Source organism: Ammodytes marinus (genome assembly GCF_949987685.1).
Source record: "Ammodytes marinus genome assembly, chromosome: 7".
Classification (NCBI taxonomy): Eukaryota; Metazoa; Chordata; class Actinopteri; order Uranoscopiformes; family Ammodytidae; genus Ammodytes; species Ammodytes marinus.
In genome coordinates, this window is record NC_137211.1 from 17,662,862 (window position 1) to 17,676,140 (window position 13,279).

General features: G+C 44.4%; 1 protein-coding gene across 1 annotated transcript in view; it reads right to left on the reverse strand.

Annotated features, from left to right (window-relative positions):
• Positions 1–13,279, reverse strand: part of fgd (faciogenital dysplasia) — a 63,073-nt gene that overhangs the window by 16,141 nt on the left and 33,653 nt on the right. Inside the window, exons 2-5 of the mRNA XM_080030995.1 lie at positions 5,977–6,147; positions 3,881–4,082; positions 2,848–3,454; positions 355–444 (exon numbers count right to left, since the gene is read on the reverse strand). Of these exons, the coding sequence (XP_079887121.1) occupies positions 355–444; positions 2,848–3,454; positions 3,881–4,082; positions 5,977–6,147 (1,070 nt within the window). The remainder of the gene's footprint in view (positions 1–354; positions 445–2,847; positions 3,455–3,880; positions 4,083–5,976; positions 6,148–13,279) is intronic.

A 13,279-nucleotide genomic window follows, 5' to 3' on the forward strand; every position in this document is an offset into this window, starting at 1 on the left:
TGCTCAGGTTTGTGATGACAAAGCTGTATTTATACTGCACATGCATACAAATAAAACACACACACACACACACACACACACACACACACACACACACACACACACACACACACAACCCGTTTTTCACATGATGTTGCTTACACCGCTCTGAGTAATCCAGTCCACAGAGGAAGGGTTGTTGTCCGGTGGATCACAGTGCCAGTTTTTAATCCAGATAAGCCCTGATCTCAATCACTAAGACCCCTGGCACATTTAGGGGGATTGAAATTTGGACCAAAGGCATCCAAAACACACTGTCACACTCACACACGCTTTAACTGTAAAGCAAGACCGCATAAGGAGGCAGTATGTTACCTGGTCGAGGAGGTTGAGTCTTTTGACGTAGGCCTCTTCAGTGTGGAGAAGCTCTTTGGCGATGTTGAGGAGTTTCTGAGCCTCTGAACACTAAAGACGACAAACACAAATACCAAGAATTACATCGAAGGCATCAAAACTCTGAGATAATTATGTTATATAAATGTTATATTATCATTTTATTTTATACATTCATTTGTAGCCTATGTAGTCCTACACAGTATAAATGAGATCGACTCACAATAACGTACAGTGCTCCTTTTCCTTGTAATAAAGGAATATGTGCTGCTCCCAGTACAACAGTATGTCTCATGTATCAGCTTTTACTAGTTCTTTGGAAAACAATGAAGCCTTATGGGAAAAAGAAATAAGCCAATTCAGGCTTTGTCTACACAAGACAATACTTAGGATTAGTAGGATCAAATAAAACTAAAAATTCCAGGGGGATTTGTTAACAGATAAGACGTACATAAGATAAGGTAAAACATTAGCACTTATCCTTTAAAGCTCAGAGCTAAGGGAGCAGTCAGCAGATCACTGTAAAACTGACATTCACATAACTCTATTCTAGTCAGTGGTTTAGGTCAGTGCAGGTAACCATGATATGCACTGTTATTAGCTGGTGAGGTGAAAGTGGAACATCTGCCTCCTTCTTTCGCTATGAGTTGTCAAAGCAGAGACTGCAAATAACATGTATGATTAAACAATAGAGTCATGTGTTGACGCAAAACATTCATCCGAACGACACAGGACACACACCAGGGTCACAAAACATTTAGGCTACTGTGGGTTTCACAACACCCGTTTCCAACGTAAATACACACACTGAAATACACACATCAGGGCTGTAAGGGTACCACATTCACAACTAAAAAATGTCCTACATGAAAAATCTAGCTTAACCAGCTATTACTATGCTGAAAAAAACATTTGTTTCTTTTTTCATTGTGTGCAAATTAGATGGTAGATAGTGAAACAAATGTTTCAGTCTCTTATCCTCTTGCAACTGGCATCACTGAAAACCCACATCCTCTGTGACAAGGTTGTCATTATATAGCCATCAACATGTCAGCTGGAGTGTGACAAAACCTCATGCTGACACACACAACACACACACACACACACACACACACACACACACACACACACACACACACACACACACACACACACACACACACACACACACGTTACTACACACCCTTCCTTTGCACAGCAGTGCTGGGATCAGGAAGAACTGGAGAGCATAGATATCTTTTCCCGAAAGACTGTGGGTGTGGGCGGTCAGCTGGGGCCAGGTTTTTGTGTGAATTCGTGTGACATTCGTGTGAGCTTTGGCTGGTTTTACAGTGTAGTGAGAAAGCTGAGAACACATATCTTTCTGTTTCTGCTGTCAAGCATTTTCTGCAGTTTGCCTGAGCTAGGCTTTTAAAATCTCTTCTCATTTGAGCTTGTTTCATAGTTTGTCTTTTTTTTGAGTGTACCAGCATATTTTTAAACTTCACCTTGATGCTTTTATATCAGAAACTGGGGCGCTCTGATCAACACTATTGACAGCACCTACGGTATAGGCCTCAGCAAATAGTTTATGCAATCTTTTCGGGGTATCGGTGTTGTTTACGATCAATAGTCAAACTGAAAGGACAAGAATAAAGTGTAACTTTAGCTCAGCCGTGGGGAGATATCTGTCCCTGGACTCTTTTATCTAGCACCCATCCCAGGCTCCTGTTACAGCTTTTGGGCAAGTATTGGCCCCTTTATGTAACAGGGGAGCTCTTTTTAGATTCAAGTACTCGTTTGTGCCCCAGCAAAGTGAGGCTGTAAGTGTCTTACATTTCATGCAGAAGTATTCTTTGAAACTGTTCACCCAGGCTGAAGTAATAATAGACACAAGCTATTTTTTCCACTAGATGAAAGACGGTCAGAGTGCCTGACTGTCTGAGATTATGCTTTTAGAACTTGCAGGATGAGCTCAATTTAGAAAATTATAATGTAACATGACATACGATTTAAAAAAGTGAAGGCTGGAAGGAACTGGGAGACATTAATGACCACATCAGATTTAAATGATGCTGGTTCAGGTTTATGGTTATGACTTAATGATGCTTAAAGGTGCACTATGTAACTTTGGGTGTGTTAGGGAAGTACAATGTTCCAAGATTTATTCTCATAAATGAGAATCAAGAAACTTTCCTCACAGGAAAATCGGATCCCTGGAACACTGTTTGAAGTTAGAAAGCTTCCTGTAACTGTTTCACTGTTGTTGTTTACATCAACAGGGCCCAAAGTTGTGTTAACAAACATATTCTAGTCTTTCATTTGGTTCCAGGTGCCTCAAAATAACTTTGTTTTGATGATTATCGAACTATTCAATACTTAGACTTACATGTAGAGTTAGTAGCCTATGTATTGTAAACTAACTGCAGGCTCTGCAAATGTAAAGAAATCCCCCTCCCTATAAACTGCACCTTTTAAACATGCCTAGGTACTCACTTTGTACACCTCTGGGTGTGCATCTGTCAGATAGCCAGACGTCTGTGTGTCGGTCAGAGAGTGTATTTCTCCGCCGCTGCCCTCGTCCAGGTCACTGTCCTCGTCCTGCGTGGAGTCTCGCTTGTTGCCCAGGGTGACGCAGCATGACACGCTCTCCGTTTCCGTGACGCTGTCGTAGTGGTCCTCTTCGTCTATGGCGTGCTCGTTGGGGAACGCCTCTCCCTCGGCGGCGCAGGACGGGCTGTCGATGCCGCTGTCCCGGTTTGGGATCTTGCCGTTCTGTTCCGAGGACTCCGCATTATTATTGTCCAGGAGCTCGTGGGAGGAGGAGCCTAGGCAAACAACGCCGTGCGCCATGTCATCCTCGGCGCAGTTGTCCGAGCCGTCGATGTGCATGGACGCCAGGCAGGACAGTTCACACACCTCGTCAGTCCGTTCTGTAGAGGTGCCGAGTGCAAGTATGTCCACGGGGGAGGAGGGGTCTCCTCCTGCAACCTTCAACGTGGTGCTGTCCTGGTCACTGGAGGAGGAAGTGATGTCAGAGGCCATGTCCATCTTCAGACACAGGTGCAGCTGGGAGCGTGGGAGCACCCCCAGGATGGGGACCCTGGGAGAAAGAAAGAGAAAAATAAAGAACAGTGTCACAACAGCTTTAAAACTATAGTGCGTAACTTTTTAATATAAATGAATGTCAAATAAATTAGTTGGCACAAAGTTGATTAAGCCTATCGGCTCCACAAAACTCTCTGTATTACTCAGTATGGCAGCATTTACAAACTGTTGTCGCCCCCTGACACATCACGGAGACCTTGTCTAATATATATGCACCAAAAGTGTTGTTGTCATTACATATAATTACTTATGGGGGTCACATAAGCTATACACTATAGCTTTAATGAAAAATGTGCATTATCAATTGTCAAATGAAAAATCACTACACACTTTTACTGGTTGAATAATGACAGGATAAGACTTAAAAAAAGAGCAAGACAATGAACATTTCTGAGGCGACCGTTCCTCCCGAAGACCTTACTTGGAATTTTCGAACCTCTCGATGAGCAGCCCAACCTTCTGGGCTTCTCTCTGGGGCTGTGCTCCCACAACGGGAGGGGGTAGACTGGGCTTTGGTTTAGGCGGAGGAGGGGGTGCTGGCAGAGGCCTGGAAGGCGCTGGAGGGATCCTCTTGGGTTTTTTGTCTTGCCCAAGGGCGAGCAGGTGCGCAGGTTTAGGGGGCACTACAGATGCAGCAATCCAGACAGGGCAAGAAGAGCAGAGCGAGAGAGAAGCATGAGGACACTGCAGACACTTACACCAACAATCAGGTAAGGCCTATAAATCCCAGTGAGGAAACCTCCATGGCTCAGTCCATGTGTGAAAACTTGTTTCCTTGTATAAAAAATAACAACTCTAGATGAAACTCCAGAACAGATGAAAAAAATGCAAAATAGAACCATATGCAGTAGCAGCGGTGCAGAGAGAGACCAGCACTGAGCCTCAGTTATCTACCAACTTCCTTATTGCAGAACAGGATGCTGAGATGAGTGCGTACGCAAGTCACAATAGTTGCAGTTAAATAAAAAAAAGAAAAAGACAGATCAGACAGACAGGGAAATGACAAAGCTCTCTTTAAAATGCACCCGCATGCCCTCAGGCTATGGGCTTACAGTTACGCTGTTAGGGCTGCATATTTGCATAACATTTAAGTTCTTTGGAAATCTAAATGTCGGAAACCAGGAAATGTTGAAGATGTATTACAGTTGTTCATTTGAGCACTTCCTCCATGTCAGTGTGTTTGTCACAAGCAAAAGAGGAGAGGCGGAGTAGACTTTACTGCTTCCATTTCTCCTGAGAATGATTGTGAAGAGGCTGTAGTTTTATTATTTTAACATGTCATTTAGAAAGACCTTTAAACCAGATGACAACAGCAAATGTTCATTGGGTTGTGTTGTGGCTATAGTCACATTTGTTGTGTATATCTACAGTATTACATTTTCAGTATATATTTAAGCTTTATGGTTTAAACGGGGTAAGGATCAGGTTTGTACTTGCTGTTTTTATTTCACACACACATTCTTACTGTAATGAGAAAACCACAATAGGTAAAATGACAAACATGTCCTCTGTTTGTATTATGTATTTTTTGTATTTACATGCATTTACATTTCTCTGAGGAACTGGTTTTTAGAGTACCTGCCTTTTTAGACACGAGGCAATAAGTTCCCATTTTAGTTCCTGCCAACCCAAAGAGAGTTACTTATCTGTCAGGATGAGTGATTCGCGGAATAAAAATACTTTGGAGAGGAAGTTCATCCTGTCAGGTGGGGAACACTATATGCATCAAACTGCAAAACCAACAATTGTGCTTAGGTATAGGGCAGATTATCAAACTGGTAATTCAATTACATTTTCTTTTCGCTTTAATTCTACTATTCCACTATTCTGGTCTAATAGATGCATTTCTGGACATGCCAATCATTGAAACTACAGACAGGTGACAAATAACAGAACAAAAATAACCTCAAAACAAAGAACAGATTAAATACACATAATGAATACAGCTTCTTCCATAGGGCCCACTGTCCCACTGACTAAATTTTTCGGGCAATTTTACAGAGAAAACTGAATCAATTGGGTTGTTTTGTCCCTTTATTTGACACTGAACTGTATATGTTAACATGGCAACCATGATCAAATAATAATGATTAACAAACCTGACAGTATAAAGTAAAATAATAAGCACAACGATTCTTTCCAGCAAACTTTGAATAGCTGTCGTCACTTAAATATTTTGGCCAAGTGTGTGGTCTTATGTCCCAAAAAATGTTTCTTAGCAACTTCCAAAACATGTTCATACTAAGCATCCCTTCAAATGATGCCCAAACATACACACTTGGGAGCTGCTAGCAGAGGTGACCTACTACTGCTGCGCTGTGTGAGTGAGGCCGGACGGCTGACACCTACCATATCATGAGAGAGTGTTCGTCTGGGCAGAATAAATGACAGCCCCGACAGCATGGGTCTGATTGTTGTTGCACCTTTCAATTACAATGACGGCCCCAATGTCAAAACTGGACAAGTAGGGGGGGGTCAAAGCAACACTGTGTCAAAGCATTTTTTAATTTTTTGTACCTTGAGGTTTCTGTGCGGTTGGCGGTCTGGGCGAGGTGGAGGACTGGGGCCGGGGTTTGATGGCAGGCCTGTCGTGACATGGTCTGGGGCTCTGGCCTTTCTTTACCAGTCGAGGAGAACACAGGTAGTCCACTGATCCACACTGATACTGCAGAGAGGAGGCAGGGAGGTCTAAAGGGAAAAAAGAGAGACATGAATAAAGAAAGGCAATATTAGCTATCGATCAGAAAGATGAGATCATTCTAAAAGACACACACACACACACACACACACACACACACACACACACACACACACACACACACACACACACACACACACACACACAGTGTAATCCTTCAGCAGCTATGCAGCGGTGCCCAGCCATGATACTGTAGGTGAATGACCTTGAGCTCAGTCAGGGAGAATTTCAGGACTTTGCCGTGGGACAGAGAGCACGGGGGACCAGAGAGAGGAGAAGAGAACCTATCTGCACCATCGATCCTCATCCTGACACCAGGCAGCCCCAGGCAGCAGGCACAGGGCTGGCTGCATATTGGTTTCTCTTTCACTCTCTCTCTCTGATAGGCCTGTATCTGATTGACTACATCTAATCATCTCTGGACACTGTCTGTTAATACACTGTGTGTGCTGAATAAGGGGAAAGAAGCTCAATAATGTAGGATTGGGTGAGTACAGACAGACAATACATTTCTGTATGCGTCCCATTTTGAACGCCTGATTGTGGTTTGACCTTTGCCGTCTTTGGAAGATCCTGGGGCGGTTTTTTGTTTCATTTGTTTGAACTCTTTTATTGCTTAATAAAAGGTTAATTATTTTACCAAAATGGCTTGGCCCTGTAGTTTTTTGTAAACTCAAACCGGGGTAGCATTTCTTGGGGACTATTTATACATACTATATACTACCAGCAGTTATTTAAATGAAGTTAAGTTACTGTGGTACTCTCAAAACTGTTAATTTTATCTAAATTAGCCCAAGGTAATTTTCTTGAATTTTAAGGGCTTCAGGATATTGTTATACATTTATGAGACCAGTACATTAATTTATTCGCCACATTCAATGTGAGAGGAACTTAAAATGTAAGCAGCACCCAGGTGGAACTGTTGACACTATAGTAGTTGCGTTACGGGTTGTTGTCATTGGGGAGCACCTCCGCCCGCATCCTCAGATGCAACTTGGATGACAAACTAACCAGCCGTGTCTTCATTGCTTCTCACCTTTTCTGTATATTACAGGTCAGTAGTTGGTATAAAATGTCAACCTTCTAAAGCCTTGCTTTATATGTATAACTGTTGAAGAAGTTAGCGTCATGTTTTTGAGTGTTTTAGCGAACTTAAGAGACTTTAAAATACTGCCGTTGAGAACAAAGGGAGAGAAAAGACCGTAAGGCGCGAAAGCTGCGGCTCTGCCGATTATGGGTTTATTATCGCCCTGTGTAATGTCTATCAGGCGTGCCGCTTGATTTAAGGTTTATTGTCAACCTACTAAAGCCTTGCTTTATATGTATAACTTTTGAATAAGCTAAGCCTTGCTTTATATGGGTAACTGTGGAATAAGCTCGGGTCATGTTTTGAGTGTTTTTAGCGAACTTAAGAGAAAATACTGTAAGGCGCGTAGCCTCCTGCTCCGCCGAATATGGGTTTATTATTCGCCCTACGTAATGTCTTGCAGGCGTGCCGCTTGATGTAAGGTTTATTGTGTGTATTTTGCACCGTGTTATTTTGATGTGTGTTCTCCCGCACACACAGCAGCTTAAAGGGGAATTTGAGTAAATGTTAAAGGTTCATGGCTACAGTTTTACAAGTTATGAAGAATTTATGATGTTTATATTAATGCATACTGTTTAAAGATAAGAGTGTAACTGTTACATCCAGAGTCACAACTGGGTTTACCTTGTATTGAAAACATTTAGCTTTTTCTGAGTGATACTTTGTGTATGTTTAAGTGTGTGTGAAGCTAGAATAATTGCAACTTACATGTTGCATTCAAGTACAGTAGATAAATGCTGTAATTTGCACTGTATTATTACTGATGCCTTAACTCGCAGGTGAATGTGAATTAGAATAGGATGTATGTGAACTAGATGTAATGCACTTATACAGTTGAAGACTGAACAAAAGAGAAACTCAGGAGAAATGTATTGTATTTTATTTGTGAATTTGAATATAGATGCAACTTGGATGACAAACTAACCAGCCGTGTCTTCATTGCTTCTCACCTTTTCTGTATATTACAGACATCTTTATTGTCACGTGGCACCCCAATCCTGGGACCCGTAACAAATTGTGGGGGCTCGTCCGGGATCTGCCTCCAACAAAACTGTCCAGGGGAGCAGATCCAGTGATAAACAAAAGAACCACGAGGCCAAGGCGAGGTGACGTAACTACTGCCGAGACGACAGCTGGTGGGTGTCCACGAGGGGAGATCGGAGCCAGAAGAGGGTCTTCAGTCTTCCAAGGGGAACCGTACCATCATCGTCAGGTCCACAGACGTCATGTCTACAGTGCGCAAAGAACTCGTTTGGAGCATCAAAAAGAACTTGTACCGACTGTCAGGAGACGATGTCTACAAGCTAACGAAGGACATTGCCGGCGACAGCAGCCAAGAGTTGGAGTCAACTGATGAAGAAAGTTGTGTCAACTATATCCTTAACTATATGCAGTCTGATACCTTACTTAAATCCGAAGATATGGGGATGTCTGATTTATTAATGTTAAATGACCTGGTTAAGAGTATCATTGATAATTCTGTTGCAGCTGTCATTACACATGGTGTAACACAGAAACATACACCACTCACAACCATGATAGATGGCCACACTACATTTTCACACGTTAATGATGACACGTCAACCACCTCACACTTTACTGCCCATACAACCACGACAGAACACAACACACAACAATATGCTAACCTAGACACAGACATTACCACTCAAAGTGTTGACCAGCTACAAGCCATGCACGAAGACCTCGGCAAAAAGCTTCAATACTATAAAGATATGGCTAGCAAAGCACACGGTGAGCCCATCAGCCTAGGTGAGCCACCACAACACCAACTCCCACATCACAACCCACTACATGTCGAGAAAGAGAAAGTGGTCTCCCTAAAGCACCTGTCTTACCTGCAACGGAGGGAATTCAAACTCCATGGGGGACAAATTGGGGACCAAAGTTCAGATATCACATATAACAGTATCAGCAAACAAATAGACGAAGGAGACAGAGAGGGCTTCACAGAGACAGAGGTCATCCGAGGGGTGCTGAAGTGTGTAAAACCAGGTGCTTTTAAGGACATGCTCACCAACAAAGATGACATTACAACCTGTGAACTTAAGGGTTTTCTCCGATCTCATCTGTGTGAAAAGGCAGGCACAGAACTGTTTCAGGATCTAATGTGTGCAAAGCAAAATGAACATGAACCCCCCCAGCAGTTCCTCTATCGCATGATAGGCCTCAAACAGAAAATCCTGTTCCAGTCAAAGCAGGCACACACAGACATTCACTATGACCCCAAGACCATCCAGCAAGTTTTCCTGCACTCCATCTACCAGGGCCTAGGGTCCAAACACACAGACATTCGACAGCAGCTGAGGCCACTCATCACAAACAACCAAATTTCTGATGAAGAGATAGTCAGCCGGGTAATGAGAATAATCAATTCTGAAAATGAACACCAACGTAGATTGGGTAATGCCTCCCGACAGAAGGCAACACACACAAATAGTGTTCGAGCTGATGGTGGTGATCAGACGTCAGACAAAAAAGAACAGCAGACAATACAGCAGCTCAGTGCTCAAGTGGAGACTCTAACCAACATGGTTGCAGCTTTAATAGACCAGCAAAAAGCAGTGGTATACGCAACTCACTCACAGACTCTACCCGTCCAAGCACAAGGCCAACCTCATGTACAGTCACACGCCCCTCCTAGGTCTTTCCCAGGCCAGCTCTCTCACCCAAGGAAGGGTAAAATGCCTGTCTGCACAAACTGTTCACATCAAGGTGCTGAGGAGTGTAACCATTGTTTTGTGTGTGGTGAACCAGGACACCGGGCTGTGGGCTGTTTAAAGAGAACCAGGCAGCAGGGAAACGGGAACCGGTCTTTGATGAGGGACAACCAGAGGCCATTCCACAGCTCCAGTCCCACTCAGTAACTTCCACACTAGAACAGCAACACCCAAAACAAGGTAAAAATCGTAAAAGAGCCTGTGACCGCTACTCTAGAGTGACACCAGTAACCCCTGAAGATTCCATTCTCACAGCACCGCTGGTTGGGAGAAAAAGCATGCTCAAATGTTTCATCAGCGGTTATGCAGTAACAGTGCTTTTTGACTCTGGCTCACAAGTGAGTATGATTGACCGGCCCTGGAGAGAGACATTTATCCCCAATCACCAAGTAAGACCATTGCACGAGCTTCTTGACACAGATGAAAGCCTTGCCCTGTATGCAGCAAATGGACAGCCAATCCCGTATGATGGATGGGTGGAGCTAACAGTCAATCTCCCCGGAAACGACAATCCAAACCTTTCAATACAAACCCCTTTTCTAGTCAGCCAGCTCCCCCTCCAACAGCCTATAGTGGGTGCTAATGTTCTCCAAGTGATGATGAATGGGCATGAATCCTCCGCTGGTGCACATGAAATGGTTATTGGCCTCCTCAAAGAAGCATTGGGTGTTGAAGAGGAACAAGCAACAGCTATGGTAAACTTCGTACAGGTCCAAAAGACACCCAACTACAGCATGGCCACGATCAGAGTTGGAAAAGAGGATGTGAGCATCCCAGCTGGAAAAACAGTGCATGTGCGGTGCAGAGTACCACCTACCTTTGACACGTCCAACCCTGTTGTCCTTTATGAGCTTCCAGAAGAGAGCGTTCCCTTGGAACAGTTAAGTGTCGGGGAGGGTATCCTGGGAATTAGTAACAGCAGGTGGCCACTTGTTAACGTGCCTGTTTCTAACCATACTAAGCATGAAGTCATTCTCCCAAAAAGAACTCAGTTGGGCTCCATCCAGCACGTAGCCAAAGTAATTGAAATGAATATGACAGAGACACAACATGTTGAGAAACCACAGGGTAAAACAGTTAAGGCTGAAGTACACAATGTCACCACCCCTGAAACCCCCCCAACTGAGCCCTGGCGTCCACCTGTTGACCTCAGTCATCTTAATATTGAACAGCAGCGGATGGTTGAGGAAATGCTGTATGAGGAGGCTGCAGCATTCGCCCACGACGGCGATGATGTAGGGTGTATCCCCTCTCTCCAGATGTCAATCAGGCTTAAAGACGACATCCCCGTTCAGAAGTCTTATGCTTCCATCCCAAAACCACTGTACAAGGAAGTAAAGGAGTACATCCAAGATTTGATATTGAAAGGATGGATCGTGAAATCACACTCACCGTATGCGGCACCTATTGTGTGTGTCAGGAAAAAGGATGGATCATTGCGCCTTTGTATCGACTATCGTCTGCTCAACAAAAAGACAGTGCCCGACAAACATCCTCTTCCCCGCATACAGGACTTAATCGACTCACTTGGTGGCTATGGCTGGTTTTCCATCCTAGATCAGGGCAAAGCCTACCACCAAGGCTTCATTGCAGAGGGGTCCAGACACATGACAGCCTTCACAACCCCTTGGGGTTTTTACGAATGGGTCAGAATACCCTTTGGTTTGTCCAATGCCCCAGCCGCTTTTCAAAGAAGCATGGAGGAGATGCTTGACACGCTGAGGGATGAGTGCTGCATCCCTTATCTAGACGACGTCCTCTGCTTCTCAAAGTCCTTCGAACAGCATGTTGAGGTACTCCGCCGTGTACTTCAAGCCCTGCAGCGCCATGGAGTAAAGTTAAGGCCTGAAAAGTGTGAACTGTTTCGCAAAGAGGTCAGGTATGTGGGTCGGCTGGTGTCTGCAGATGGTGTGAGGGTGGATCCGAAAGATGTGGAAGCAGTGCAGGCCTTGAAGGCGAAAACTCCAAGAACAGTGGGGGATGTAAGGAGACTCTTAGGGTTTCTGAGCTATTACCGATCATACGTACAAGACTTCTCACGGATAGCGAGGCCCCTATACGAGCTGCTCCAGATAAAAAACAGTCCACCACCACAGCCTGCTAAGGGAAAAACACAAGGCCCTCAACTACATTCACGTACCCCAGTGAAGTGGAACAGTGAGCACCAACAGATTCTTGAACGCCTGATAAACATCCTAACAAACCCACCAGTGCTGGGGTACCCAAATTTCAATCAGCCATTCATACTCCACACTGATGCCTCTCAACAGGGCCTTGGGGCGGTCCTCTACCAAAATCAGGACGGAAAAATGAGAGTGATCGGCTATGGGTCCCGCACACTAACACCAGCGGAGCAAAGTTACCATCTTCACAGTGGCAAGCTCGAGTTTTTGGCTTTGAAGTGGGCAGTGTGTGAAAAGTTCAGGGATTACCTATTTTATGCCCCCCATTTCATTGTCTACACCGACAATAATCCCTTGACATACATGATGAGCACAGCTAAGCTTAATGCAGTGGGCCATCGCTGGGTAGGGCAGCTTGCAGACTTTGACTTCGAAATAAGGTACAAACCAGGGAAATTGAATGTTGTTGCAGACATCCTATCCCGCTGTCCCCTTGACATCAATGCCTACATGAGTCAGTGTTCTGAGAGACTGTCAGAGGAGGCAGTGTGCGCAACCTGGGATGGCAGCAGGACAGCCCAGCATGGAGAAGTAGCATGGGTGGCAGCCCTCAACATCTCATCCCAACAGCAAACTCACACAGAACCTTTCCCAAGTATTGACCACCATGAACTGGCAAGTGAACAGCGAAAAGACCCCGTCATTGGGAAAATCTTGGAATTAAAGGAAAAAAAGACTGAACTGACGGAAGTGGAACGCAGAGCAATGGACAAGCCAACAAGGAAACTCTCAAGAGAGTGGAGCAAACTGCATTTGGAAAATTATATTCTCTATAGGAAAACCCTTGGTCGCAAACAGCTAGTCTTGCCAGCCACATATAGACAGACAGCCCTTACCTACCTGCACGACAATATGGGACATGTTGGTGTAGAACGAGTGTTGAGCCTTGCAAGAGAGAGATTCTATTGGCCATATATGAAAGATGATATTGAGGAGTACATCACCAGGAAGTGTCGTTGTATTAAACAAAAGAAGCCAGCTGTACATGACCGGGCGCCGATGGGCAGTATAACATCAAGCTCACCCCTCGAACTAGTCTGTATTGACTTCCTCCACCTTGAAACCAGCCGCGGAGGATACGAGTATATCCTGGTGGTGATCGACCACTTTACCT